Source organism: Nomascus leucogenys, chromosome 13, assembly GCF_006542625.1.
Source record: "Nomascus leucogenys isolate Asia chromosome 13, Asia_NLE_v1, whole genome shotgun sequence".
NCBI classification, from domain to species: Eukaryota; Metazoa; Chordata; class Mammalia; order Primates; family Hylobatidae; genus Nomascus; species Nomascus leucogenys.
In genome coordinates, this window is record NC_044393.1 from 39,661,476 (window position 1) to 39,688,360 (window position 26,885).

The 26,885-nt window shown below is 49.2% G+C and overlaps 1 protein-coding gene across 2 annotated transcripts in view; it reads left to right on the forward strand.

Moving 5' to 3' along the window:
- NINL (ninein like) overlaps nucleotides 1–22,546 on the forward strand; it is a 142,838-nt gene extending 120,292 nt beyond the window's left edge. For both annotated transcript variants that reach the window (XM_030826006.1, XM_030826007.1), the window contains 7 exons: nucleotides 6,687–6,791; nucleotides 7,763–7,832; nucleotides 12,715–12,873; nucleotides 13,628–13,741; nucleotides 16,713–16,883; nucleotides 19,485–19,598; nucleotides 21,600–22,546. In XM_030826006.1, the coding sequence (XP_030681866.1) occupies nucleotides 6,687–6,791; nucleotides 7,763–7,832; nucleotides 12,715–12,873; nucleotides 13,628–13,741; nucleotides 16,713–16,883; nucleotides 19,485–19,598; nucleotides 21,600–21,791 (925 nt within the window). In that variant the 3' untranslated portion in view covers nucleotides 21,792–22,546. The remainder of the gene's footprint in view (nucleotides 1–6,686; nucleotides 6,792–7,762; nucleotides 7,833–12,714; nucleotides 12,874–13,627; nucleotides 13,742–16,712; nucleotides 16,884–19,484; nucleotides 19,599–21,599) is intronic.
- The last annotated feature ends 4,339 nt before the right edge of the window (nucleotides 22,547–26,885 follow it).

A 26,885-nucleotide genomic window follows, 5' to 3' on the forward strand; every position in this document is an offset into this window, starting at 1 on the left:
TACGGGGCCATCCAGAGGCCCCGAGGGGAGCTCCCTGCCTCGCCTTCTCCAGTGGCCTTGACTTGAGGCGTCCTTCCATCCTGGAAGCTAGCCCTGGATGGCCGAGTCCTCCTCATATCACCTCACTCCGACACTGACTCTTCTGCCTCCACTTTCTACTTCTAAGGACACTTGTGATTACGTTGGGTTCCTCTGGAGAATCCAGAATAATCTAGTCAGAGAATGAGCAGCCTTCATTCTCCCTGCTGTGTAATGTCACATAGTCTCTGTTAGAGGCCAGTATTGTGCCATCCACAGTAGTTATCTGACTTTTGTGCTCTGGCTACTTCTGAGACCTGTATCTTTAGTGGTTTTTATTTGCTGTGCATTTCTTTCTTTTTAACTTTTTATTTATTTATTTTTATTTATTTATTTATTTATTTTTTTGAGATGGAGTCTCACTCTGTTGCCCAGACTGGAGTGCAGTGATACAACCTCAGCTCACTGCAACCTTTGCCTCCCATGTTCAAGCAATTCTTCTGCATCAGCCTCCCAAGTAGCTGGGATTACATGTGCCCACCACCATGCCCAGCTGATTTGTGTGTGTGCGTGTGTGTGTGCATGTGTGTGTGTGTATTTTTACTACAGACGGAGTTTCACCATGTTGGCCAGGCTGGTCTTGAACTCCTAGCCTCAAGTGATTTGCCTGCCTCATCCTCACAAAGTGCTGGGATTACATAAGGCCTGAGCCACCACGCCCGGCCACTTTTTGTTTATTTTATTTTATTTTTATTTTATTTATTTATTTATTGTAGAGATAGAGTCTCACTATTTTGCCCAGGCCGGTCTCAAACTCCTGGCCTCAAGCGATCCTCCTGCCTCAGCCTCCCAAAGTGGATCCTTCTTGAAATTACAGGTGTGAGCCACCTTTAACTTTTTATTAAAGTGTGATACACATAAGAAAATGTATATATTTGTACAATTAGGAGAATTGTCAACAAATTGAACACGTCTGTGTTACCAGCGCCCAGAACGAGAGATGTAATTCACCAGAGTCCCCAGGGGTAACCACTTCTTACAGCATAAATTCAGTTTGCTTGTTTTTGAACTTTATGGAGAGGAATCATGCAGTGTGTACTCTTGTGTCTGACTGTCTTGGCTCAGCCTGGTTGTACGATTGATCTGTGTTGTTGCTGTGGTTCATACATTTGCATTGCTGTGTGGTATTCTGTTGTGTGGACATACCACAGTTTATTCTTTTCTCCTGTTGATGGGCATTTGGGTAGTTCCTAGTTTTTGGCTCTCACAAATGTAACTGCACTGAACGTTCTTGCGTGTGTCTTTTGGAGCATTGTGTTGGGCTGTACCTAGAAATGGGATTGTTGTGTTGTGGGTATTGAAGGGCAACAGGCTAGTCAGAGACGACACTAGTGGCAGCCAAGAGATCTTTATTGGAGGGGTAGAGGTCAGGTCGCGCGGGGGAGAGAGAGAAGAGAAGAGAGAGAGGAGGAGAGAAGAGAAGAGAGAGAGAGAGCTGCTGGTGTGCTGGGTTTTATATCCCTTGGGCCTACGTGGGGCGGGCCCAAGGGAAGGGGGGAGATGCTTCTTTCTGATTGGCCCTCCTTTGGTGGGTTCAGACAGTGCCTGGTCAAGGAGGGGAGAAGAACCCGGAACCGGCGCCATTAAGGTACCCCTGTTACCTAACATTCCTCCCTTTTTTGTTTCTTAAGAAGTGGGGAAATGGGCGTTGTAGTTTGACTACTTCCTGCTGAGCGGGGGCGTCATGGGGGAGGGGTATGGGAGGACTGTGGGGGTTGTGTACGGGGCACAGCAGGATAAGGCTAAGCAGTAGGGCGCTGTATGTGAACATCTCCTCAGTTGTGAAGTCCATGAATGTTCCTTGTAGCCAGCCAAGGGGCAGGGAGGGGTCTGTGATGAGCCAGCAGTCTTTGCGGAGATCGTCTAGGAACTGGTGGAACTGAGACATGGTGCTCAGAGTCTGTCTCTGGAGTCAGCCGCTTCTTCGCTGGTTGCTAGGAGTTGATAATGTCTAAGGAGAAGCTGGTTAAAGGTTTGGTTAGAGATGGATGAGACTTGCTGTCTCATGAATTTGAGAAGGCATGGAAGGAGAGCACAAGAGGACCCATGAGAGGGCCTAGAAATGGGAGGATCCAGGCTAGGAGGGGGTCTTTAGGGTGTCCCACAATGATGGGGACGAGTTGGCCCCTATTAGTTTCTTCCTAATGTTATGTAAGTTTTAATGTTTGTAAGAAGATGCAAGTACCGCCTTTTTCAGCGGTGAGTAAATCTAGAGCTCGGCGGTTTGAAGTGTTACCCCTGCTAGGGATGTGATTTGACGTTGTAAAGCGGAATCTTGAGATCGGAAAACTCAGACACGCTGTAACCTAGGGAGGCAGCCTCTAGTCCTGAGCCTAGTAGGGAGGTAGTGAGGGATAGCCCGAGAATGAATGGTAGGAAAACTGCTCTCTTGTGTCGGTGTGCTGATGAGCCTTCAGAGAAGGGTAATAGGGTGAGTTGGGGAAAGAGAGTGACGGGAACACAGGGGCCACCAGTGGAAGAGGTGATAGACTTGTGTAGGAAGCCATTGCACCAGCCTTCGGGGGCTGGGAAGTTTGGAGGAGCGGTGGTGTAGGTGCAGTTGGTGGGGGCGGGCAGGCGCCGCTGGGAGGGGCGTCTGTTTGATCTGGGCCGGCGGCTGGAGCGGAGGGTGGTGGTATGGGGGGGGCTCGTCGGCTGGGTCGAAGTCGGGGGCAGAGGGAGGGGTTGGCAGTTTAAGAGCGGCAAGGAGCTGTTGGGGTTCGCAAGGGAGGCAGAGGTTAGGTGTGTCCTGTAGGAGGAAGAAGCCATGAATATATGGAATCTCTACCCATTTTCCTGTTCACACACAATAGTCGTAGAGATCCCGAAGAAGATCAGGATCGAGAGAGCCATAAGGAGGCCATTTGTTTTGGTTGTCTAGGGGATAGGTGGGGCAAAATTTAATTAGGTATTTTGGTTTGATGTCTGAGGCGAGGCCAAGGGCTGACAAATTATTTAAAAGACATTGTAGGGGGGAGTCGGCCGGCAGGGATGCAGAGCCTCCCATAATGAGAGGAAGGAATAGACAGCGACAAGCTAGGCAGGGCGTCCCCTGCTAGCTGCTTGCCGCGGAGCGAGTCAGAGCCTCCGGATCCATCGTCACCGAAACGGAAGGACTGAGGAGCCTCTGAGAGGCGGGAGGCCGTGGGTCACCTGGTACCAAGATTTTAACGAGCGAATGAGAGGGGCCCAGGCCGGAGACACGAGGAGGAGAGGGAGAAAACTCCGTTCCCTGCAGGCCGAGGTGGAAGTGAATGATAGGGGCCTACCACTGCCGTAAGGGCGCCGGGCAAAATGTGTCCGTCACGGGAGCGGCTAGGGTCTGGCGATTTGCCCGAGAGGTAGGCCCGGGAGGGGAAAACTTACCGAGATGAGGCTGGTGGTGGGCGAAGAGCTCGGAGAACAGGAAAATGGGTGAAGGCTGGCCGGAGGTCTAGACTGAGCCTGGGAAGGGATCGGGGTCCCACCTAAAGGTGGGGAATCCCGATCCGAGTCACGGCACCAAAATGAAGGGCGACAGGCTAGTCAGAGACGACACCAGTGGCAGCCAAGAGATCTTTATTGGAGAGGTAGAGGTCAGGTCGCGCAGGGGAGAGAGAAGAGAAGAGAGAGAGGAGAAGAAGAGAAGAGAGAGCTGCTGGTGTGCTGGGTTTTATATCCCTTGGGCCTACGTGGGGCGGGCCCAAGGGAAGGGGGGAGATGCTTCTTTCTGATTGGCCCTCCTTTGGTGGGTTCAGACAGTGCCTGGTCAAGGAGGGGAGAAGAACCCGGAACCGGCGCCATTAAGGTACCCCTGTTACCTAACAGGTATAGACGTAGTTTTCTTTTTGTTCATCCTACTTAGAAAACATTGTCCCAGCCAGGCATGGTGGCTCACACCTATAATCCCAGGACTCTGGGAGCCCAGGAGTTCAAGATCAGTGTGGGCAACATAAGGAGACTGTTGCTACAAAAACTTAAGAAAAATTAGTCACACATGGTGGCACACACCTGTGGTCCCAGCTATTTAGGAGGCTAGATGGGAGGATCACTTGAGTCTGGGAGGTTGAGGCTGCAGTGAGCTGAGATTGCACCACTGTACTCCAGCCTGGGCGGCAGAGCAAAACGAAAAAAAAACAAAAAACAAAAAACATTTTCCCTGTTGAATGTATGGATTGCATTGGTGTCTCATGAAAACCTCTCAGCCATTACTATTAAAATATTGCCTCTCTGGAGGTTGCAGTGAGCCAAGATCGCGCCATTGCACTCCAGCCTGGGCAACAAGAGCAAAACTCTGTCTCAAAAAAAAAAAAATATATATATATATGTATATATATATGTATATATGTATATGTGTATATATGTATATATGTATATGTATATATGTGTGTGTGTGTATATATATATATATACATATCCTCTCCTCCCACTATTTTCTTCAATTAGATATGTCAATGTTAGAGCATTTCACTTTATTTCTCAACCTCTCTTTTATATTTTCCATCTTCTGTCTGTATCACATTTGGGGTATTTTTTACATACCTCTGTGTTCCAGGTCAGTATCTCTTTCAGCTCTGTGTAATCTGCTATTTAACCCATCCCGTGAGTTTTTATTTTGACATTTTTTGTTCATTTCTAAAAATTCTGTTTGGTCCTGTCTGATCATTGTCAATAGTTTCTTGTTGCTTGTTCCTTGTTTGTTTCTGTCTTTTATTTATGTAAACACTTCATAACACTTATTTTTAGTTTGTGTCTAATAATTCCAATACCTGCAGTTTCTAGGGGATTGAATTCTGGCTTCTGGCTTCTGCTGTCATTTATGGGTGGCTTTGCTCCATGTATGTTATGGTGATCTTTGATTGTGAGCTCATATTTGCTTGATGTTAATCTCTGGGAATATAAAGAGCCTTATATGGGATGCCATTGCTTTTGCAGAGAAGTGGGAGGCTGCTAATCTGGGGCTGTCTGAACCTCCTTCCAGGGCCCTGTCTGGTGCAGGTGTCCACAGTGCAGCTTCTCCATTCTGCTAATAGCAGTGCTGACATAGGCATTGGTTGCAGGGTCCCCCCAGCTTTGTATTGCATAATGCTCTCCATGTTGATTTCAGCTTCTAGGATTTTGTTTTGTTTGGAGACTCTTGCAGGTTTCCTTTTCTTTCCATGAGGACAGTCACAGAGGTTACGATCAGCTTTGCACAGGATCTAGTTGTTTGGCGGTCGTGTGGGGGATGGGGTGGGGCACCCCTCAGCTTTCGGCCTTGCATCAACTTGTTCTCCATTCTAGAGCCAGAGTGATAGTTTAAAAACACAGAACTCTCCTGCTTGAAACCCTTTGCTGCCTTTAATTCCAGTGACTTCTATTTATTTTTGTCTTTAGTATCTCATGAGATAAAATGAAGGCATATGAAGAAGATACTTATGTTTACTATTATAAGCATAATACATAAAGTGGGCTGATGTGGTCCCAGCACTTTGGGAGGCCTAGGTGAGAGGATCACCAGGAATTTGAGACCAGCCTGGGCAACATATCAAGACCCCATCTCAACCACAGTAAAAATTATCCAGGCGTGGTGGCACATACCTACTGTAGTCCCAGCTCCTGGGCCCAGGAGTTCAAGGCTGCAGTGAGCCATGATCATGCCACTGTACTCCAGCCTGGGTGACAGAATGAGACCCCATCTCAAAGAAGAAAAAAAAAATACATGAAGTGAACATGGTGAGATCATGTGGCTTTCAGTATTTTCAGACTGAAAAAATAAGAAGCTAGTACCATATAGAGACCTATTTGGGGAATACACATTAGCCTTACCAGTCAGTATTAAGAATGCATTCTCTGGGTAGCAAGTATGGGTCTTAAGCTACTTCACTGGTGATCTTTTTTTTTTTTTTTCAAAGACAAGTTCTCACTATGTTGCCCAGGAGGGTCTCAAACTCCTGGGCTCAAGCAGTCTTCCTGCCTCAACCTCCCCAGTAGCTGGGATTACAGATGCATGCCGCCACCCCTGGCTCCCATTAGTGATCTTCATTGGTAAATTGCCATCTTCATCTATCAAATCAATGGCATTACCCAAGCAGGGACTCCCCAAGTTGTCAGAGAACAAAGACGGCCCCAGGCAGACTTGGTTCACATAGTGGCTGTCTATCCCTTCCTTTTCCCCTTTTGAGATTCACCTAGCAAAAGTTTCCCATATATCTTGGCCTTCTGATTCCTGTGTTTCTTAGCTCCACACTGGGTTCACTACCAGGGCATGAGTACCCTGCAGTACCTGAGGACTCACGCCCAGCACTGGCAACCAGGACACACATGTGTTTGGTGAGAGGCCATAGATGCAGGAGCAGGTCAGCTATAAACTCAGCATAAGCAAAACCCAAGGTTCTGAGTGCATTTGTGACTTGATGGCATGGCAGTTTAGAAGCTAAGAAAGTTCCATTTTCTGTGGCTTGGCTCATGGGAGATGCAAGATGTTAACACCTGGTGCAGGAAGAGGGAAAGGAAGGGTGTCTGGTGCCACCTCCAGGGACGGGGAGATGGGGACGCACAGTTCTCAGGACTCCCCGCTGCAGAGCCAGGCTCCGTGACGACATGTGGCTCCTCAAGTGCTCAACGGTGTTTTCTCAATTTTTACGCAGGCTGGAGTTCCATAGACTTTCTGAAGAAAACACTTTGTTGAAAAATGACCTGGGAAGGGTTCGGCAAGAGCTTGAAGCTGCAGAAAGCACTCACGGTGCACAGAGGTAAGGGCCACGCCCCTACCCAGACCTTCTGGAGGTGCGTTTTGCCCTCCATAGAGTGACCTTATGCAGTCTCCATATAGACAGTGGGACGTGTTCTCAGATTAGCCCTGCATTCCAGAAAACCCTAAACCATGAGCCTTGTTAACTTCTGAACGACTCGGCAGATGTGGGAGGCTCTGGGCTCCTTCCTCGTGTGGGCAGCACCTGAACGCCCCAGCTCCTTGGTGTGGGAAGTGAGGCAGAGCGCCCACAGCATGGTGGGGACTGCGAGCAGAGCCCCAGCACAGGCGCTGTTCACCCCACAGAGATGCTGCACGTCACACTTAGGGGTTGGGGGAGGCCACAACAGTGTCTGTAGGGGTCAGAGGTGCTCCTAGGATCCCCTCCTGATAACAGTAATTCTGAAATGATGGAATTGCCGCGGTGATTAAAGTAGCGAGTCCCAAGCAGGTACCCAGGGATTGCCCTTCCATGACAGCACTTCCGAAATCTCAAAGCTTGTTTTCCTTTAGAAACCATTTTTCCTCTGCTTTTCCTGAGTCTGTGAGGACCCTGCTGATGGCATGCCTTCGGAGATGCCAGGCTGTTTCGGTCTCTATTCACTCTGCTGAGTGTGAAGTGTTACGTGTTTTACAAAAGAAATATTCATGTATTTGAGTGAGGAATGTCATGCAGGGTGTGCATTCTTACAATGCTGGCTGTGTAGATTACTAGAGGCTCTCTAATAATCCGACAGTTTCACATTCCTAAAGTCTTCGTGGTTTGGGATAAACCACGGAGGACGGGATTGTCGTCTTCATTAGCAGCGGCAACAGCAGGGACCGAGAGGGGCTGGAGAATGCCAGGGGCAGGTGTGGGCATCTATGCTGTGGCTACAAACCCGCATGCTGCTCTTACCCTGGGTGCTGACCAGGAAAGAAGGCACTGGTTGGTCACAAGTGGTATCACTGTTAATTGTGCTTCTTCAACAGGAAGGAAATTGAGGTTTTAAAGAAAGACAAGGAAAAGGCCTGCTCTGAGATGGAGGTGCTCAACAGACAGGTGATGTATCGATGCCTGGCATGAAGGTCATGCCACCCTTCCTTTTTTTTATTATTTTGAAATCATTTTAAACTTACAAAAGGAAGCGGAGAACATTCTTCTAAAAGACTTGAGAGTGAGTTGCTGACTGGCCCCCAGGCCCCATCAAAGTCAGGAACTGAACGTGGCTGTGAAGGCCCCTGCCCCAGTCAGATCTGCCGGTGGTCCCAAGGATGTGCAGAATCATGTGGCACGCAGTAGTTGGGACCACAGGCATCCCCTGCAGGGTCCCTTTGGTGCTTTGATCTAGAAACTGTGAGCAGCTTCTCACAGATGCTGGCAGGCAGGCACTGTGTGTGTTGTGAGTGCCCAAAGCTCTGCACTGGCCCGAGGCCCAGCTGCTTGTGGAGATGACCCCCTGGGGAGCCGCACGCCGGGATGCTCAGCTCATCTTTTGTGTTTTTAGTAGAGATGGGGTCTCACTGTGTTGCCAAGGCTGCTCTCAAACTCCTGGCCTCAAGCAATCCTCCAGCTTTGGCCTCCCAAAATGCTGGGATTATAGGTGTCAAACACTGCCTGGACACTCCCCAAATTTTGGGTTTTTTTTTTTTTTTTTTGAGACACATTATCACTCTGTCACCCAGGATAGAGTGCAGTGGTGCGATCTTGGCTCACTGCAACCTCCACCTCCCAGGTTCAAGCAATTCTTCTGCCTCAGCCTCCAGGGTAGCTGGGATTGCAGGCGTGTACCACCGTGCCTGGCTAATTTTTGTATTATTAGTAGAGACAGGGTTTCATCATGTTGGCCAGGCTGGTCTCAAGCTCCTGACCTCAAGCTATCTGCTGGCCTTGGCCTCCCAAATTGCTGGGATTACATGTGTGAGCCACTGTACCCGGCTTACCCCAAAAATTTTACCATGAAAAACTTTAAACACAGGAAAGTTGAAACAATATAGAGTGATCATCCACATACCACAACATTAATGCAACTGTTAACAACATTGCCGCGTGCACTTTAGTTCTGTTCATATCTATATCTTTCACGTGTGCATGTGTATGTGTGTGTTCTGAACCCTTCGAAGACAAGTTACAGGCCGGGTGCGGTGCCTCATACCTATAATCCCTGCATTTTGGGAGGCCAAGGTGGGAGGATCACTTGAGCCCAGGAGTTCAAGACCAGCCTGGGCAACATGACAAAACCCCATCTCTACAAAAAAAAGAAAAATCAGCTGAGTGTGCTGGCATGTGCCTATAGTCCCAGCTACTCGGGAGGCTGAGGTGGGAGGATGACTTGAGCCCGGGAGGTTGAGGCTACAGTGAGCGGAGATCGTACCACTGCACTCCAGCCTGAATGACAGAGTGAGACCCTGTCTCTAATAATAATAATAATAATAATAATAATAATAATAATAATAGAAAATAAGTTCCAGATGTCATGATACTCCACTCCTCAATATTTCAACAGGCATTTCTTAAAAGGAAGTGCATCTCCCGCCTCGCCACACTGAAGGAGTGCTGTCACACTTAAGAAACTTAGCAGTAGTTACCTCATATCAGTATTCAGACCATATTCTCATTTCTCCAGTTATTAAAAAGTGTCCTGCACAGCAAGTTTTCTGGCAGTAGGATGCAGCTGGGGGTGCCACATTGTGTGTAACTATGACTCTGTTCAGCCGTGTTTAGCTAACAGATCAACTTGCTGGCATAAACCAGCCACTTGAGTGCATTCATGGCACCTGTGGCTCAGGCATTAGACAAACACAGCCTGGACAGCCGTCCCTGCTCTCTGATGCAGGGTCTTGGCTGGGAAGGCTGGACAGTTGGGGTGACCTAATGGCCAGGGCTGGAGTCATCGTCGGGGAACCCTTTTGCTTGTGTCTGTCTGGGGCCTCTCCTCATGGGGCTGGGCCTGGAGGGAGTGTCGTGTGGGGTGTCAGGGAGCTAGTGTTCCAGGGCAGCTGATGGGAGGCGCACGGCTCCCAAGCCCTCCTGGGAAGTCACTCTACGTTATTCCCACTGAGTCCCTGGAGCCGCGGGGGAGGTTTCTCTGATGGGCAAGTGTTTAGGTCACATTTCAGAAGAGGATATGGGATGGAAGAGGCTGCTGGAGGCTTCTTTGGACAACATGTCCCCTGCATGTTCCCTTTGGTGTTTTGATCTGGAAGACCTGTTTTTCCCCATGACACTGGCTTTTGGAAGAGCCCAGGTAGTGGTCCCATGGGCCATCCCACATTCTGGATCTGTCCAGTTGTTTTCTGAGAGTATAGGCTACTCTGGTCGTATGTCACTTGTCCGTCTTGTAAACTGGAAATTAGGCCTAAAGGCTGGAGCAGATGCAGAGTGAACATACTTGACACAGATGTCATTTGTTTTAACACACGCCCAGGAGACAGCTGCTGACATCTCATGTTGGCTTCTGCAGTGAAAGCCAGATGAATGCAAGTTCAAAATTACGAGGTGGCCAGCGTGAACACCACCCGTAGCAGATAGCATCTCTGCCTCCTGATGCAGCTCCCTGCGCAGTGCCTGCCCAGGAACTTGTCACCCGAGTCACAAGGAAGCACCAGACACACCCCAAATGGGAGGGGGTGGAACTGTATTTGTCAAAAAATGTCAAAGTCATGAGAGACAGAGGCTGAGGAGACATTCCACATTTGAGGAGGCTGAAACAACAGGACAGGGCCCAGCTGATCCTGTGCCAGGAAGGATGCTGCCAGGCTCGTTGACAAAATGAAATGTGGGGACATCGAGGCCACTGTCCTGAAGCAGTAGCCGCACAGCAGCCATGTGAGAGCTGCTGTCCTTGGGAGGCAGGCGGCTGTGGAGGAAGGAAGACATCATGTGTGCGCCTGTGTGTGTAGGGGGCAAAACAGACTGGGGGAGTGTTGTTGGCTAGGAGCCAGGATGGAAGGCAGGTGGGTTTCCCTGGTCATGTTCTAGTCTTGCAGCTGTTCAAGTCTGAAATTATTTCCAAATGAAGAGTTTTTTGTGTGTTTTTTTGTTTGTTTGTTTTGAGATGGAGTCTTGTTCTGTCACTCTGGCTGGAGTGCAGTGGTGCAGTATCAGCTCACTGCAACCTCTGCCTCCCGGGTTCAATCGATTCTCCTGCCTCAGCCTCCCACATAGCTGGGACTACAGGCATGTGCCACCAAGCTTGGCTAATTTTTGTATTTTTAGTGGAGATGGGTTTTCACCATGTTGGCCAGGCTGGTCTCGAACTCCTGACTTCAGGTGATCCTTCCACTTCGGCCTCCCAAAGCGCTAGGATTGCAGGCATGAGCCACCACGCCCAGCCACCAAATGAAGAGTTTCAATATTAAAGGTGAATAGAAGAAAATCCACTATTGTGTTTATCTCAAGAACTGAAGGAAGATTCCATTTCTACTCATGAAATCAAGGCTGTCTTTAGAGGACAAGGTGAATGTGTGTCAGTATTAAAACAATTCTAATTTTCACAATAAAATGTCATAAAACACGTGAGCGCTATACCATACGCAACTGCCACATGCTTATGTCGTGGTGGAAGCTTCTCTTAACCTCAGGCTTGAGGTTCTAGGGAAGGGATGAGGTGAGGTTAATTTGCAAGGAATTGCATGAGAAAAATGCGTGGACTCCCTAATCTTGAGTAAATCCAAATGGAAAAACGTCCCAGTTTTCTTATGTGCCTGTAAAACCTATAGAAACAAAGGCAGTGGTTGTTGGCATGACTCTGGGAAGGTGACATGTGCGTGGTCGATTGTGCTGAGAGCGAGTCAGAGGACATCGCTCTGAACCCCCAAGAGCTTCGGGGGGAAAAAGCAAGTAAGCAGAAATGTGGTTGCATGAAGATGTTCCTGACAGGTGGCTGCAGACAGCAGAGCCTCTGTGGTCCAGACCTCAGGGCCACTTTCCTGCTGCTGTTTCACTGCACCGCGCCCTCACAGGTTCCCCCGATGAACGTTTGCTGAAATCCACTATCTGTGGGGGGTGCTGTTGAGAAAAAGCAAAATATACAATTTGATGAACCCATGTACCCTGCCAAGAGCTACGCTTGTGTGTTCAGTGACAGAGATCAGAGGAGACTTAAGAGATTCATGTACCTCAAGTTTAAATAGGTTGCTTTTTCGTTAAAATTGCCATATATTTTTAAATATATTAAAATAGTCGTGGAGGAAATGAGAAAAACGTGAAAGGTCTTCCAAACAGTGGCTTGGACGGTCATGGCATATACTCCCCTCTGGTGGCCTAGATGTGTGTGTGTTTCTCCTAGGGGCTGGAGCAGGGCTTCCTGTCCTTGGCACTGGCAATGTTTGGGGCCAAATCATCTGCGTCATAGGGTGTCAAGTGCCCCCATGCCATTGGTACCAGCAGCTTCCTCCATCTCCAACTGTGATCACCAAAAATACCTGGAGACATTGCCAGACATTTCCTCAGGAGCAAAGTTGTACCTGGTTGAGAGCAATTACAATGATATGAATTGAGCTGCTGGCTTAAAAGTATTTTAGGGGGGCAAGGTGGGGCTGGGCTCAGTGGCCCACACCTGTAATCCCAGCACTTTGGGAGGCTGAGATGGGAAGATCCCTTGAGGCTAGGAGTTCAGGACCAGCCTTGGCAACACAGCTAGAGACCCTGTCTTGACCAAAAAACAAAACTAGGTGGAAGTGGTGGCGTGTGCGTGTGATCCCAGCTACTTGGGAGGCTGAGGTGGGAGGATCGCCTGAGCCTAGGAGGTCACGGCTGCAGTGAACCATGAATGTGCCACCGCACTCCAGCCAGGGCAACAGAGCGAAAGCCTGTCTTGAAAAACAAAACAAAACAAAACAAATGACTACTTAATAAAAATATAGCCAATGATGGGCAAATGTATATATAAAATGAAAATTAAAAACTTTTTTTTATGTATTTAAAAACTTTTTCCCCCTAGAATCAGAACTACAAGGATCAATTATCCCAGCTCAATGTCAGGGTTCTTCAACTGGGACAGGAGGCTTCTACGCACCAGGCCCAAAACGAGGAGCATCGTGTGACCATTCAGCTGTTAACAGAGAGCCTGGAGGAGGTGGTGCGCAGCCGGCAGCAGCAGGTGGGTGGCCTCAGCCGCAGGCAGCTCCACCTGGGCTCCGCTGGAGGCTGGGAGCTGCAGGGTGGGGAGGCGGCTGCAGACAGGTCAGGACACGCGCTGAGGAGTCTGGAGGGAAGTGAGGGACTTCCCAAGCATGCCTTGGAGAAATAGGTGGACTGTGCTGTGTTGGCAAATCCCAGTATCTAAAGAAAATAGCAGGATAGCTTTACATGCTGCTGACAGAGGAGCGAATTGGTACAAAGCTCCCCGAGGGCAGTTTAGAAAAATATACACTTAGAGGCTGAAGAAAGTCCGCATGCCTTGACTTCACGATTCTGATGGGGATGTTTCCAAGAGCCTTGTGGAAGGATGCAGCTGCAGCATTTTCTTTGCTGTGCTGTTTATAATAGCAAAGCAGAACCGAAAGTGGCCGAGTCACCAACAGAAGCTGAGGGAGTCACTGGATCACAGCACAGCCACTGAAAACCATGTTTTCAAATCACAGCTAATGCCCCGGAAACACTCCCACTGCGGTGGGGAGAAGGCACTTCCTGCAGTGCGTGGCGCACCCGACACTGTCTCACCAGGGAGATGCGTGTGTGTAGAGGAGGGGCCAGGGAGTGACTGCAGGACACAGGGCTGGCCTTGGTTGGTGGGTTCATGGGGATTTAAATTTTGTAATTTTTTTTCTGTAATTTTCTGAGGTTTCTGCACGAATTACATACCAGACTCTTCAGATACTTCTTGACTTGTGCAATTGATTTTTTAAAAACAGAGTGACCAAATCCAAAAACTTAGAGTTGAACTTGAATGCCTGAATCAGGAGCATCAGAGCCTGCAGCTGCCACGGTCAGAGCTGACCCAGACCCTTGAGGAAAGTCAAGGCCAGGTGGGTGTGAGTGGTGGCTGGAGGCACTGGGTCCAGTCCCACCCGGGAGCAGCATCACCGCAGTGCCAACGGTTTTGCCAGGCCTCCTCCAGCCCAGAGAAGTTGTTGCGCTGCTGGACACAGCTGTCCAGGTGCTTACCGGGCCAGGACCAAAGCTGCTCCCAGTGCAGGGTTGGTTTGACTGTCAGCAAGCCCCGTGAAGAGTGGTGACTCAGTTTACTCCTGAGGGAAGGAGTGCAGTCACCATGCCTTTGGGTGAGCCCTCCACAGAATGGAGGAGCCAGAGGCAAGCCTGGGGACTGTGTCGTCAGAACCAAGGCAGCAGGCTCCAGCCCTGGGGGTGGGGTGACATGGGCACTCATGGGCATGCGTGACACTGGCCTCTGCACACGCCTCCAGGTGCCGCATCTGCTGGCCCCGCAGGTGAGAGGTACGGGAGGTGCAGAGACGGGAGGCTGGGCTATGGTGGCAGGGGCTCGTGGTCCGGGACAGACAGGTGTGTGCAGGGGCAGCCGAGCCGGGGCCTCAGGGAGGGGAGCTGGCTCAGGGGATGCTTGTGGAGGGGATGGCTCAAGGGAGAGGAGAAGAGCAGGTGTGTGATGGCCAAAGGTGCCCAGAGGGCGAGTGCCCAGTGTGGACACAGGTGCGGGGCACACTTGGAAGCTTGGCTACAGAGAGGAAAGGGGGCTGTGGGAAAGGGTCTCTCCCCGCCTGCCTATGAGGCTCGGCTGAGCCTCTGCACCAGGTCCCCCCCGCCAGCGCTAGCCCTGGCGCCCTGTGCAGAAGCACCCCCTAGACGTCCTGAGGCACAAAGGGGTCAGCTGGGCATGGACCCCAGAGCTTTCTGAGGCGCTGCTGGGGCTCCCATAGGCTCTCGGCCTTGCATCTACAGGCTGTCAGTTTCCCAGAGGTGCTCTGCCTATTTGGGGCACCCTTCTCTACTTTTGAGTCTAAAAGGAACCCTGGAAAATTGCCTGCTGAGAAGTAAGACCACCTGAAAAGGCCGGTACTTCCTCAGCACCTGGCGCTGCGAGGCACCGCTGGGGCCAAGGGAGAGCATTCCACAACCCTGGGGCCGTGCCTGCCACCAGCCTCTCAGTTGGGAAGCACCTCACCAAGTCTGTCCTGCAGCCATGTGGGTCACCCCTTCTTCCTCGTGATTTAGAGGAAGACGCTCCCCCAAAGCACATGGCTTCCAGTCAGCATCAGGAAGCTGGGGGCTTCCAGGGTAGCTCAGGACACTCTGGAAAAGGCAGACGGGGCTCCCTAAGAGTGGCCATGAGAGGCTGGGCCTGAAGCTGATATGGTTGCCGTTTCCATGTGGGAGGGAAGCCAGGGCAGTCACTGTCATGCCCATGTGTGGCTCAGGAGGAAGGCCCCAGAGGCCAGAGCAGACAGGAGGGATGGGGCCTCGCAGAGGAGCTCAGAGGGCGGAGGGTCTCCCAGGGGAGCTCAGAGGGCAAAGGGATGAGGACTCACAGGGCCCTCTCCACGGGAAGGACAGGAAGGGTGGCTGCACTCAGGATGGGAGATGATGCCCCATCTGAGGCTCTGCCTCACTCCAGCACCCAGAACACAAATGTCTTTGTTTCCAGTGCTCCCCTGGGGACGTCTTTCCCTGGCCCTGTGACTGTCAAGGTCTGTAGATGTGGCCCGTCAAGTGTTGCCAAGGAAGGAGATGAAGAGCACTGGATGGCTCTCTGTTCAGTAGATGTTTACAGGCTGCCCACCGTGGGCAGAGATCCCCCTTGGGCTGGACCCTGGCCATGCTGTGGAGCGGCTTAATTAGTGGGGGTTCAGTCCCAGGACGGCTGTGGGGGGTGGTGCAGTCCAGGGACCTGCAAGCATCAGAGCCCAGGGAGTGGGGGTGCAGGGCCAGAGCCCTCCTGGGTGGGTAGATTTGCTTGACGCCTGGGAGTCCTGCAGGCCTGGGGGGCGGCAGCCAGAGTGACCGTCTGAAACGAGCCTTTGGGAGAAGGCTGCGTTTGGTGGAGATGCGATTTAGAACTGGTTCTTCCCTCCTTTTCTGTCTCAAACCATAAGCTGCCCTCCAGGGCCTGGAAAATGTGGGGTGCAGGTGCGTCTCTCTGGGGTGACCCCTGTCCTGAAGAAGGGTGAGCTTTACAGTGATGACCTGGCCCCCCAAGACAGGCCCCCAGCTCGGCTGAGTCAGTGCAGGGACTGCTGAAAGGAAGCTGGGCCTGGCAGTGCGGGTGCAGGGCGTTGCCTTCCCTCTTCCTCCACCATGTGGTGATGGCAGGCCTGGCCCAAATGTGACCCCGATGGAGCGTGATTCCCACTCCGTCTTGGGGTCTCAGGTGAGTAAGGGATGGCGTGGCCAGTTCTTATAGGGTGCCAAAGAAATCCTGGTGAAGCCTCCAGTTGACTGGATGTAAATTGTATTTGGATCTTGCCTTGAGCTGCTTCATTCAAAGGGCTGGCATAGTGGTACACAGTTTACTGTAACAACTCAGCCCAAGTCCAGCAGACAGTCCCATCCAGGAAACCAGGCGCTGCCAGGAATTCCAGCCCCGGCCCCACCTTCCCTTCAGCAGTCCGTGTTGTCTGGGTAGTCTGTGGCCAGTGTAGCCCTGTTTCAGAGTGAGGTCTCCGCTGAAAGGAGAACTGGCGTGGGTCATTGTTTGAAAAGAATCAGGCCCCAGCGAGGTTCGCCGAAAGCTAACACTGGACGCAGCAGAATCTGGGTCTGACAGGAAGTCAGAGTCACCATTTTGAGGGTGATGGACACATTTTCTGCACTCTAGCACTGTGTGGAAGTGCTGGCTGACAGCAGCCTGGCTGTCCGAATTCCAAAGAAGTGGGCTCCTTCTAAATTTTCAGGTGCTGCTGCATACTCGGGAGCACATGCCTTCCTTGCCCTTGCAGGTGGGGGTGTCCTTGGATGGAGAGGGTGCCCCTCTGTGCCGTATCTCAGCAGCCCCACCATAGCTGTGTCCCCTTCCCCATGCAGGTGCAGGGAGCTCACCTGAGGCTGAGGCAGGCCCAGGCCCAGCACTTGCAGGAGGTCCGGCAGCTGCAGGAGCAGATGGGCCGGCTGGTGCCCCGGGACCGTGTGGCTGAGCTGCAGCGCCTGCTCAGCCTTCAGGGAGAGCAGGCCGGGAGGCGCCTGGATGCACAGCGGGTGAGTGGGGATGCAGCACAAGGTGGCTGACGAGATGAGGAGGAGGGTGAGGTGGGCCCACCGGTCCTCAGTTACCCAGAAGCTGCCCAAGTGTGAATACATGAGTCACGTATGTAGCATGTCAGATGGTGGGGAAGGCTGTAGGGAGAGGGGCAGTGTGGTTTTAAACAGGGTGGCCAGACAAGGCCTCACAGGTGGCCCCTGAGATGGTGAGACCTGAAGGAGGTGAAGGAGCGGCGCCATGTGGCAGGGGAGCAGCAGAGGCCCTGGGGTAGGGGGTACTTGGCATGTTCCCGGGGAACAGGGACCAGAGGCCGAGGGCAGAGAGCAGAGGGTGACAGACTGGGCCCGGCAGGTGCCGTGGGCCGTGCAGGTGGTGGGAGATGGGAGACAGTGGCTCAGAGCATGGACTGTGGAGGGTGGGATCCCGCCCACCACCTCCCAGCTGAGTGACCTCAGGCAAGTGAACCTCTCTGTGCCTCAGTTTCCTCATCTGTAAAGTCCTGTTAGCAGTAGTGTCCACCTAAAAGGCTTATTGGGAGGCGTCAATGGGTTGGCAACTTTAAAGCACTTGAAGGGTCCCCAGCACAGCTGTGCCCTATGCAGGAGTTTAATTCAAAAGTCTGAGAGAATAACTCACTCCTGAAATTCCCAACATAGTTCATAGTTCATCAGGGACAGACTTCAGGAGAGATCAGGAGCCAGAGGGCAGGGGACACCCTCATGAGAAAGGAATTGGTGCACGACTTGAAAAGTGGGTAACATTTGATGTTTGTAAAGTGTAAATTCTAATGTAGAACAACCTTGTAACATCACACAAAGGGGTCAAGCTAAAGTTAAGTGATGCTACATTATTGACAAAACAAAGTTAAGGAGAATCCCCCTAGAAAAACACAGTGAGGGAAGCTCACTTTGGAGTTATTTATGGTTAAAATCTTGGGACCAGTTCTCTGAGGACAAATGAGTCTGCTGATTCTCCCTGAACTACAAAGAGAAAGGAAAGCTGTGTGGTTTGGGCCAGAACATATTTTGTTTTGTTTTGTTTTGTTTTTTGAGACAGAGTCTGACTCTGTTGCCAGGCTGGAGTGCAGTGGCGTAATCTTGGCTTACTGCAACCTTCGCCTCCTGTGTTCAAGCAATTCCCCTCCCTCAGCCTCCTGAGTAGCTGGGACTATAGGCACGCATCACCATGCCCAGCTAATTTTTTGTATTTTAGTAGAGACAGGGTTTCACCATGTTGGCTTGGCCAGGATGGTCTTGATCTCCTGACCTCATGATCTGCCCGCCTCGGTTTCCCAAAGTGCTGGGATTATAGGTGTGAGCCACTGCGCCCGGCCCTGGGCCAGAATATTTTTAAACTTTTGCTCTGGACAGATGAAAGATTACCCACAGTCACTGTCAGATGTGTACATTTGAGCTGATTTCCATTTTATTTATTTATTTATTTATTTTTGAGACAGAGTCTTACTCTGTCACCCAAGCTGGAGTGCAATGGTGAGATCTCGGCTCACTGCAACCTCCACCTTCTGTGTTCAAGCAATTCTCCTGCCTCAGCCTCCTGAGTAGCTGGGACTACAGGTGCCTGCCATCATGCCTGGTTAATTTTTTGTATTTTTGGTAGAGATGGGATTTCACCATGCTGGCCAGGCTGGTCTTGAACTCCTGACCTCAGGTGATCCACCCGCCTTGGCCTCCCAAAGTGCTGGGTTTACAGGTATAAACCACCTCGCTCGGCCACTAATTTCCATTTTAAAATAAATAGCCTTGAGCTGATAAATTTTAAAATGTAAAATATTGCCTGTAACCTTTTTGTTTTTGTTTTTGTTTTTTGTTTTTTTTTTGAGATGGAGTCTTGCTCTGTCAACCAGACTGGAGTGCAATGGCGCGATCTCGGCTCCACCTCCTGGGTTCAAGCAATTATTCTGCCTCAGCCTCCCAAGTAGCTGGGATTACAGGCACCCACTACCATGCCCAGCTGATTTTTTTGTATTTTAGTAGAGATAGGGTTTCACCGTGCTGCCCAGGCTGGTCTCGAACTCCTGAGCTCAGGTAATCTGCCTGCCTCAGACTCCCAAAGTGCTAGGATTACAGGTGTGAACCACTGCACCTGGCTTTTTTTTTTTTTTTTTTTTTTTTTTTTTTTTGAGATGGAGTCTCACTCTGTCACCAGGCTGGAATGCAGTGGTGCTATTTCGGCTCACAGCAACCTCTGCCTCTTGGGTTCAAGTGATTCTCCTGCCTCAGCCTCCCGAGTAGCTGGGATTACAGGTGCACGCTACCACACCCAGCTAATTTTTTTTTTTTTTTTGAGACTGAGTCTCGCTCTGTCACCTAGGCTGGAGTGCCACTGCAACCTCCACCTCTTGGGTTCAAGTGATTCTCCTGCCTCAGCCTCCCAACTAGCTGGGATTACAGGTACACACCACCACACCCGGCTAATTTTTGTATTTTTTTTTTAGTAGAGATGGGGTTTCACCATGTTGGCCAGGTTGGTCTTGAACTCCTGACCTCAGGTGATCCTCCCGCCTCGGCCTCCCAAAGTGCTGGGATTACAGGCATGAGCCACCACGCCCGGCCACCTGCAACCTTCTTTTATGGCAGGAAGAACATGAGAAACAGCTGAAAGCCACAGAAGAGCGGGTGGAAGAGGCGGAGATGATGCTGAAGAATATGGAAATGCTTCTCCAAGAGAAAGTGGATAAGCTGAAGGAGCAAGTGAGTGATGGGCACTGCTGCTTTTGTGTCCGTGTCCTCTTCTGAATGCTCTCCACTTTTATGGGTGTGCGGGCAGCTAATACATGAAAAGGCTGTCTTGTCACAGAATTCCAAGGAACTAAATGCATACCCTACACTGCAGGTGCACATTCATTTATTTTCCTCCGGGAATGGTTTTAAGATCTGTCCTTTGGGTGTTCACATACACTCAGAAAGGACTCTTCCGTTCATTTGTTCGTGTAGTCATTCAGGCATCCCCAAGCACTTCTGGTTGAAGCTTTCCTAGGTAGACCTGAGATGAGCAGGGCTGAGCCTGCATCCCGGACCTGACCCTCTGGAGACAGAGGCAGATGCTTCCATAGAGCATACATGACTCAGGCCATGATGAGTGCTCTGAAAATGAGGGAACAGAGGTGGAGGGAGTGGGTGGGGTGGTCAAGGCCACTTTGAAGAGCCAGCATTTGGTCAGATGCCCAGTGACCAGCACAGGAACTTCCAGCCGTGTCCCCAGCAGAGCCCAGGTGGCATTTGGAAGGCTCACTGAGTGGGAGATGCACACGTCTCCTCTTGTCTGGGGGACTCCGAGGAGGGCACATTCCAGGCAGCGGACAGCCATGGAGGAGGCCGCCATGGCTGGTGTGAACTGATAGGGCTCAGATAGGCAGCACCTGTTGTGTGTGTCCTGGAAGCCAAGGTCAGGGGTTTGGGTTTTATCATAATGGCAGTTAGAAGGCATAGGGAGATTTTAAGTAAAAGCGTGACAGGATCTATCTTTTAGAAGAAGCCATACTGGGGAAAAAGTCACCTGGGCTACTATAAGGAGCAAAGACCAAAAACGAGGCGCCATAGCTCACCTGGTCTGTAGGTGTTGGAAGTCTAACTCAGCAGGTGGGAACCGACGTGCAGCAGTGCACCCCGCGGGTGTGGGGTGCACACACAGAAGAGGCCCGGCCGCGGACCACATTCAGTGTTAGGAGACATTAAGATAAATATGAAAACCTGAAGAAGTATTTTTGCTCCATCGTGATCCAGTATGGTTTGGTCTACATGAGGGATCCTGAGCTCAGCCCAAGCTAGACAAGGCATTTGTGGAAGGTGCCCAGTCCCTCCCTGGGGCCACCTGTCCTTGCCCAGCTTCCTCCCCTGCTGGTGCCCCCAGTCCCTCTCACGCTTTCTCCCTGGCACACACCCACAGTCCTCAGTTGCCCATCTCTCCAGCAACACCTGACTTCTGGTTAAATCCTGTGGCTCCTGCACACCTGCCCTGGCCCTGAGCCCAGGCCACAGCCCGGGCGGGGCCTCAGTACTGCCTGTCCTGCGCCTGCTCCCTCCCCTGCTTCCCTTGGCTCATGGCCCTGCTGACATCACAGCCAGTAGAGCACACACAGATGAACCTGTTCCACACTCTGACCGCCCCAGGGCCTTTTGAAGACTGACTACTTTGGCCTGAAGTCTTTGTTTCACGGCGCACAGCTGCCTCAAGTTTTCTCCACCACATAGCCCAGCAGATTCTCAATTTCCTCTCATGCCAGGGTAACAAAACTTGTCATTATAATCCAGTATTTGTGTCAGATTTCTTTGTTTTTTGGAGACAGAGTCTTGCTCTGTCGCCCAGGCTGGATGGAGTGCAGTGGTGCAATCTCTGCTCACTGCAAGCTCTGCCTCCCGGATTCACGCCATTCTCCTGCCTCAGCCTCCCTGGTAGCTGAGACTACAGGCGCCCGCCACCACGCCCGGCTAATTTTTTTGTATTTTTTAGTAGAGATGGGGTTTCACCGTGTTAGCCAGGATGGTCTCCATTTCCTGACCTTGGGATCCGCCCGCCTCGGCCTCCCAAAGTGCTGGGATTACAGGCGTGAGCCACTGCCCCCGGCCTTGAGTCAGATTTCTAAGAGCCCAAAACTGTGGTTTGCATAAACCTGGGAGGATAAAAAAGAGCAGGCTGATCTGTAGCGTTTCTCCACCGGCCTCATGCAAAGCATGGCTTCCTCCCCTCTCTAGTTTGAAAAGAACACGAAGTCCGACCTGCTGCTGAAGGAGCTGTACGTGGAGAACGCCCACCTGGTGAGAGCACTTCAGGCCACCGAGGAGAAGCAGCGAGGTGCCGAGAAACAAAGCCGGGTCTTGGAAGAAAAAGTCCGCGCGCTCAACAAACTCGTCAGTAGGATCGCCCCCGCAGCCCTCTCTGTGTAAAGACGGATTCTTTTCTAGGATTCATTCGAAAGCACATCTTTTAAATTAAGCCACTATGCTGCCTTAGTTTTCCGGGGGTCATAAGCCATGAGTCCTGGGACATCTGAGGATTGGGGTTCTTTGTTCACCCCCCAGATAGTTAATGAATGGCCTGCCCTGGGCAAGATGGGGGTGGGGGGCTGGGGGAACATGCATGTTGCAAAAGCCTGCGTTTTTATTAGCGGTCCTGAGTAATTTCCCTTGGCAAAATTCCCAGTTTTGCCACTTGTTGGAGCCAGATTCTGGGAGCTTTCAGCAAGGAGCAGGTAAGTGAGCAGTTAAGGACAGCACTTTCCATGTGGTACTTCTGACCCTGGCTGTCAGATTGAAATGTAAAGTCAGGGCTCTGTACAGTTTTGCCATTTCACTGTTCTGCTTTGAGCTTAGGTCATTAGAACTCTTGGTGGAGGGTGCGTACACACATTCCAGAAAAGGCTTCACTCGCTGGGAACGTCAACCCAGCGAGAAAGCAGGGGAAGCCCCTTCTTCTCCAGGGACCTTATCTGTGGACTCAGGGATGATGGTGTTTATTGCAAATGCATAATCTTTTTCCCATTGAAATGTCATCACACTGGAAATTGTACTATATGTAAAAAAAAAAGTATAGTTTTATATTTGAAATGTATATAAATTATGGCCATATGGCTGATTGGAATGTACTACTGTAATATAAAAAGTCACTGTATTTGCAATAAATTCTTTTCTATTAAAATTGACTTCTAAGTTTTTTAATTTTTTAAACTATAAAATATTTCAAACATACAGGAAAATAGTTATATAAGAAACACCCATGTGCCCATCAACGTATCTAGTGAGAATAATATCCTGCCACAGCACTGTGGAGGGCGGGAGCCTGTTCTGTTCTCAGCCCCCTCCCCCTTCCCGGGACAGCTGCCATCCCAAAGCTGGCATGTCTTCTCCTTTCTGCAGGAGAAAAATGTCACAGCACCATGGAAAGATAACAAAGCCTGGAACAGATGGAAAGGTCGGTTCTTTGGAAGATTCGGCAACATGAAGTTGACTGGTTCTTCAAAGTTTACTGATAAGTGTAATTAATCCCAATAAAAATACAGATGTTCCATGCCCCAATCAACCCCAGAATTGGACAAGACATTCTAAAGTTTTTACATACAACTAAATAAGCAAACGGAACAATTAGGAAAACTCTGAAGAAAGAAGAGCAATGTATGGGGAGTAGTTCTACCAGTTATTAATATATAAGTCCTAATACAGTTTATGTTACATGGGTGTATGCATTTGTCAAAACTCATTGAGGAGTACACTTCTTCATTCACTTTGGGCTCCTGTCTGAGACTAGAGTAATGAGATTGGAGTAACCAGGAGACCTGAACAACATTATCAATCTACTGACATCTAGAACCCACCACACAACACCAGCAGAAGCAAATGCAGCCAAACACTTACCAAGACAGACCATATCCTGCGCCAACAAATCTCAAAAAATTACGAAGATTCAAGCCATACAATGTATGTACCGTGACCACAATGGAATTAAATTAGAACTCTATCCCCCAATATGAAGCTGGAAACCATCATTCTCAGCAAACTATCACAAGGACAGGAAACCAAACACCGCATGTTCTCACTCATAGGTGGGAATTGAACAATGAGAACTCATGGACACAGGAAGGGGAACATCACACACTGGGGCCTGTCCTGGGGTAGGGAGAGCGGGGAGGGATAGCATTAGGAGAAATACCTAATGTAAATGATGAGTTAATGGGTGCAGCACACCAACGTGGCACATAGATACATATGTAACAAAACTGCACGTTGTGCACATGTACCCTAAAACTTAAAGTATAATAAAAAAATAAAAAATGAGGTAAATGAAATAATTACATGTGCCCTGAAAATATATATATATATATCCCCCAATATTTGGAAACTGAACAACATACTGCTGAATAACCCATGAGGCAAAGAAGAGATAAGAGGGGAAATTGGGAAATATCCTGGATTGAATGGAAATGGAAACACAATATATCAAAATTTGTGGGGTAGAGTGAAAGCATTACTTAGGGGAAAAGTCATGGCACCAAACACCCAGGTTAGAGTAGAAGAAAGGTCTCAAATCAACGACTTCAGCTTCTACCTTAAAAAATTAGACAAAGAAGAGCAAATTAACCCCAAAGTCAAAAGAAAAGAAAATGATGATGATCACAGCAGACACCAAGGAACAGAACAGATTGGCCATGACATGCTGCAGGCTAGAGCTGCTGTGTTAAGTTTGGTTGCACGGCCACACTCGTTACAGATTCCCTACATCCACAGATTCCCTATGCCTGCTTCGTGCTCCAGCAGCAGCACGGAGCGGCTGTTAACAGGTCATGTGGCCCACAAAGCCTCATACACAGAAAACATTTGTTGACCCTTGAAATAGAAAACAAAGAATAGAGAAAGTAAACCGAAGGCCTGTTCTTTCAGAAGATTAGTAAAGTTGATAAACTTCTAGTCCAGTCAGAATAAAAGAAAAAAAAAACTCGTATCAGAAATGAGAAGTGATATCACTACAGGTGATACCACTATAGTCTACAGATATACAAGCATCATAAGGCAATATTATGAAGAACATTTTTATTTTTTGACACAGGGTCTCACTGTTGCCCCGGCTGGGGTGCAGTGGCATGATTATAGCTCACTGCAGCCTCCAACTCCCGCTTCAGCCTCCCGAGTAGCTGAGATTACAGATGCACAGCACCACACCTGGCAATTTTTTTTTTTTCCTGACATCTCGCTATGTTGCCCGGGCTGGTCTCAAACTCCTGAGCTCAAGCGATCCTTCTGTCTTGGCCTCCCAAAGTGCTGGGATTACAGGCATGAGCCACCGTGCCCAGCCCATGAACAACTTTATATAAATAAATTTGGTAACTTAGATAAAATGGAGAATACATAAATTGCCAAAGCTCATTTGAGAAAAAAATGGATAACCAAAATAGCCATGTATTTATTAAGCCAAAACTATGGTTAACCTTCCCACAAAGAAACTTCAGGCCTAGATGGCTTAAATACGAACTCTATAAACATTTAAGAAATAATAAATAATACCACGTATATAAAACTATGATAGATGATATATTGATTTCATCCGTGGCTCCTTGTTCGTAACTCCCGTGGCCTTCGTTGCAGTCTTTTGTTGTAATGCTTGGGCATTTTAGGCCTCAGAAGACAATCTCTTTCTGCCCTTCTGCCCTCCTTTCACTTGCTCCTTTTTCTCTCCAAGGCAAGAATCTTCCTGCCTTTCTGTCTTGGAGCTGGCCATAAAGAAATTCTCTGTGATCAGAAGGGGCACTGCCCCATACTCTGAAAGAAGGAATGCAGCAGAGGCTAAGAACCTGAGCAGACGGGCCTGGCTGGATGGCACCACTCAGACTATGAGCATTAGATCATACCCTCTTTGTCCAGTCGTCTGTCTGCTTGGTTGTCGATCATGCCTATCTAATGAGATTTCTATAAAAGGCCCAAAAGGACAGGGTGTGGAGAGCTTCCGGATTGCTGAACATATGGAGGCTCCTGGAGGGTGGTAAGCATCGAAGCTCCATATCCCTTCCCCATACCTTACCCTATGCATCTCTTCCATTTGGGTCCTTTCATCTGCGTATTTTACCATATCCTTTATAATAAACCAGTAAGCTTAAGTGTTTCTGAGTTCTGTGAGCTGCTCAAGCAAATTAATTGAATCCAAAGAGGGGGCATGGGAACTCCAACTTGAAGCTAGTTGGTCAGAATCTCAGAGGCCCATACTTGTAGGTGGTGTCTGAAGGGTGGGCAGTCTTGGACTGAGCCCTAAGCCTGTGGGATCCGACGGTAGTGTCGGAACTGAAGTAGAAGTAGAGGACACACCTGGTGTCCACTGCAGAGCTTGGTATGTGGGGAAAACCCCCACGCATTTGGTCAGTCGTCTTCTGTGTTGTTGTTGTTGAGTGACAGAACAGTTTTTTTTTTTTCTATTTAGAAAACTCTCCCAAAAAACTGAATAGGAGGGATTATTTTCCCAAGAACACCACAGACCAATATTCCTCATGCACACTAATGCAAAAATTCTACAAAAAAATTTCAAATAAAATCCTACAAAAAGGAGAATATATCACGACCAGGTGTGGTTTATGCCAGGAATGCAGGGTAGGTTTAACATTGAAAACTCAATCGATCAATCAGCCACTGTAATTCACCAGACTAACAAACTAAAAGACAAAACCATCTCAACAGATGCAGAAAAAAAATATGACAAAATCCAGCATCCATTTCTGATTTTAAAAAAAATTTTCAGTAAACTAGGTGTATTAGTCTTCTTATGCTGCTAATAAAGACATACTGGAGAGTGGGTAATTTATAAAGGAAACAGATTTAATTGACTCAGTTCCGTATGGCTGGGGAGGCCTCACAATCACGGCATAAGGCAAATGGATAGGGACCAAAGTCATGTCTTACATGGTGGCAGGCAAAACAGCATGTCCAGGGGAACTCCCATTTATAAAACCATCAGATCTCACGAGACTTATTGACTAATACCAGAAAAGTATGGGGGAAACTACCCCCTTGATTCAGTTATTTCACCTGGCCCTGCCCTTGACACATGGGAATTATTACAATTCAAGTTGAGATTTGGGTAGGGACACAGCCAAACCATATCACTAAGAATAGGAGGGAACTTCCTACCCCAAAAAAGGCATCTACAAACAACTGAAGAGCTAACATCATAATAGTGAAAGACTGTTTTCCTTCTTAGATCAGGAACAAGATAGGAGTGTCTTCTCTGACCACATATATTTAGTACTCTACTGGAAGTTCTAACCGATGCAATCAGGCAAGAAAAAGAAATAAAAGGCATTCAGATTAGAAAGGAAGGAGTAAAACTCTTTATTCATAGAACACATGACTGTTGATGTAATTTACAAAAACACCATGAGAACTCACAGTTTAGCAAGGCTGAAGGATCAACATCAATTCTGTTTCTATTTACTAGCAACAAGTGGTTAGAATTTGAAATTTTAAAATACCATTTAGCCTCAAAACTATGAAACGCTGACATGG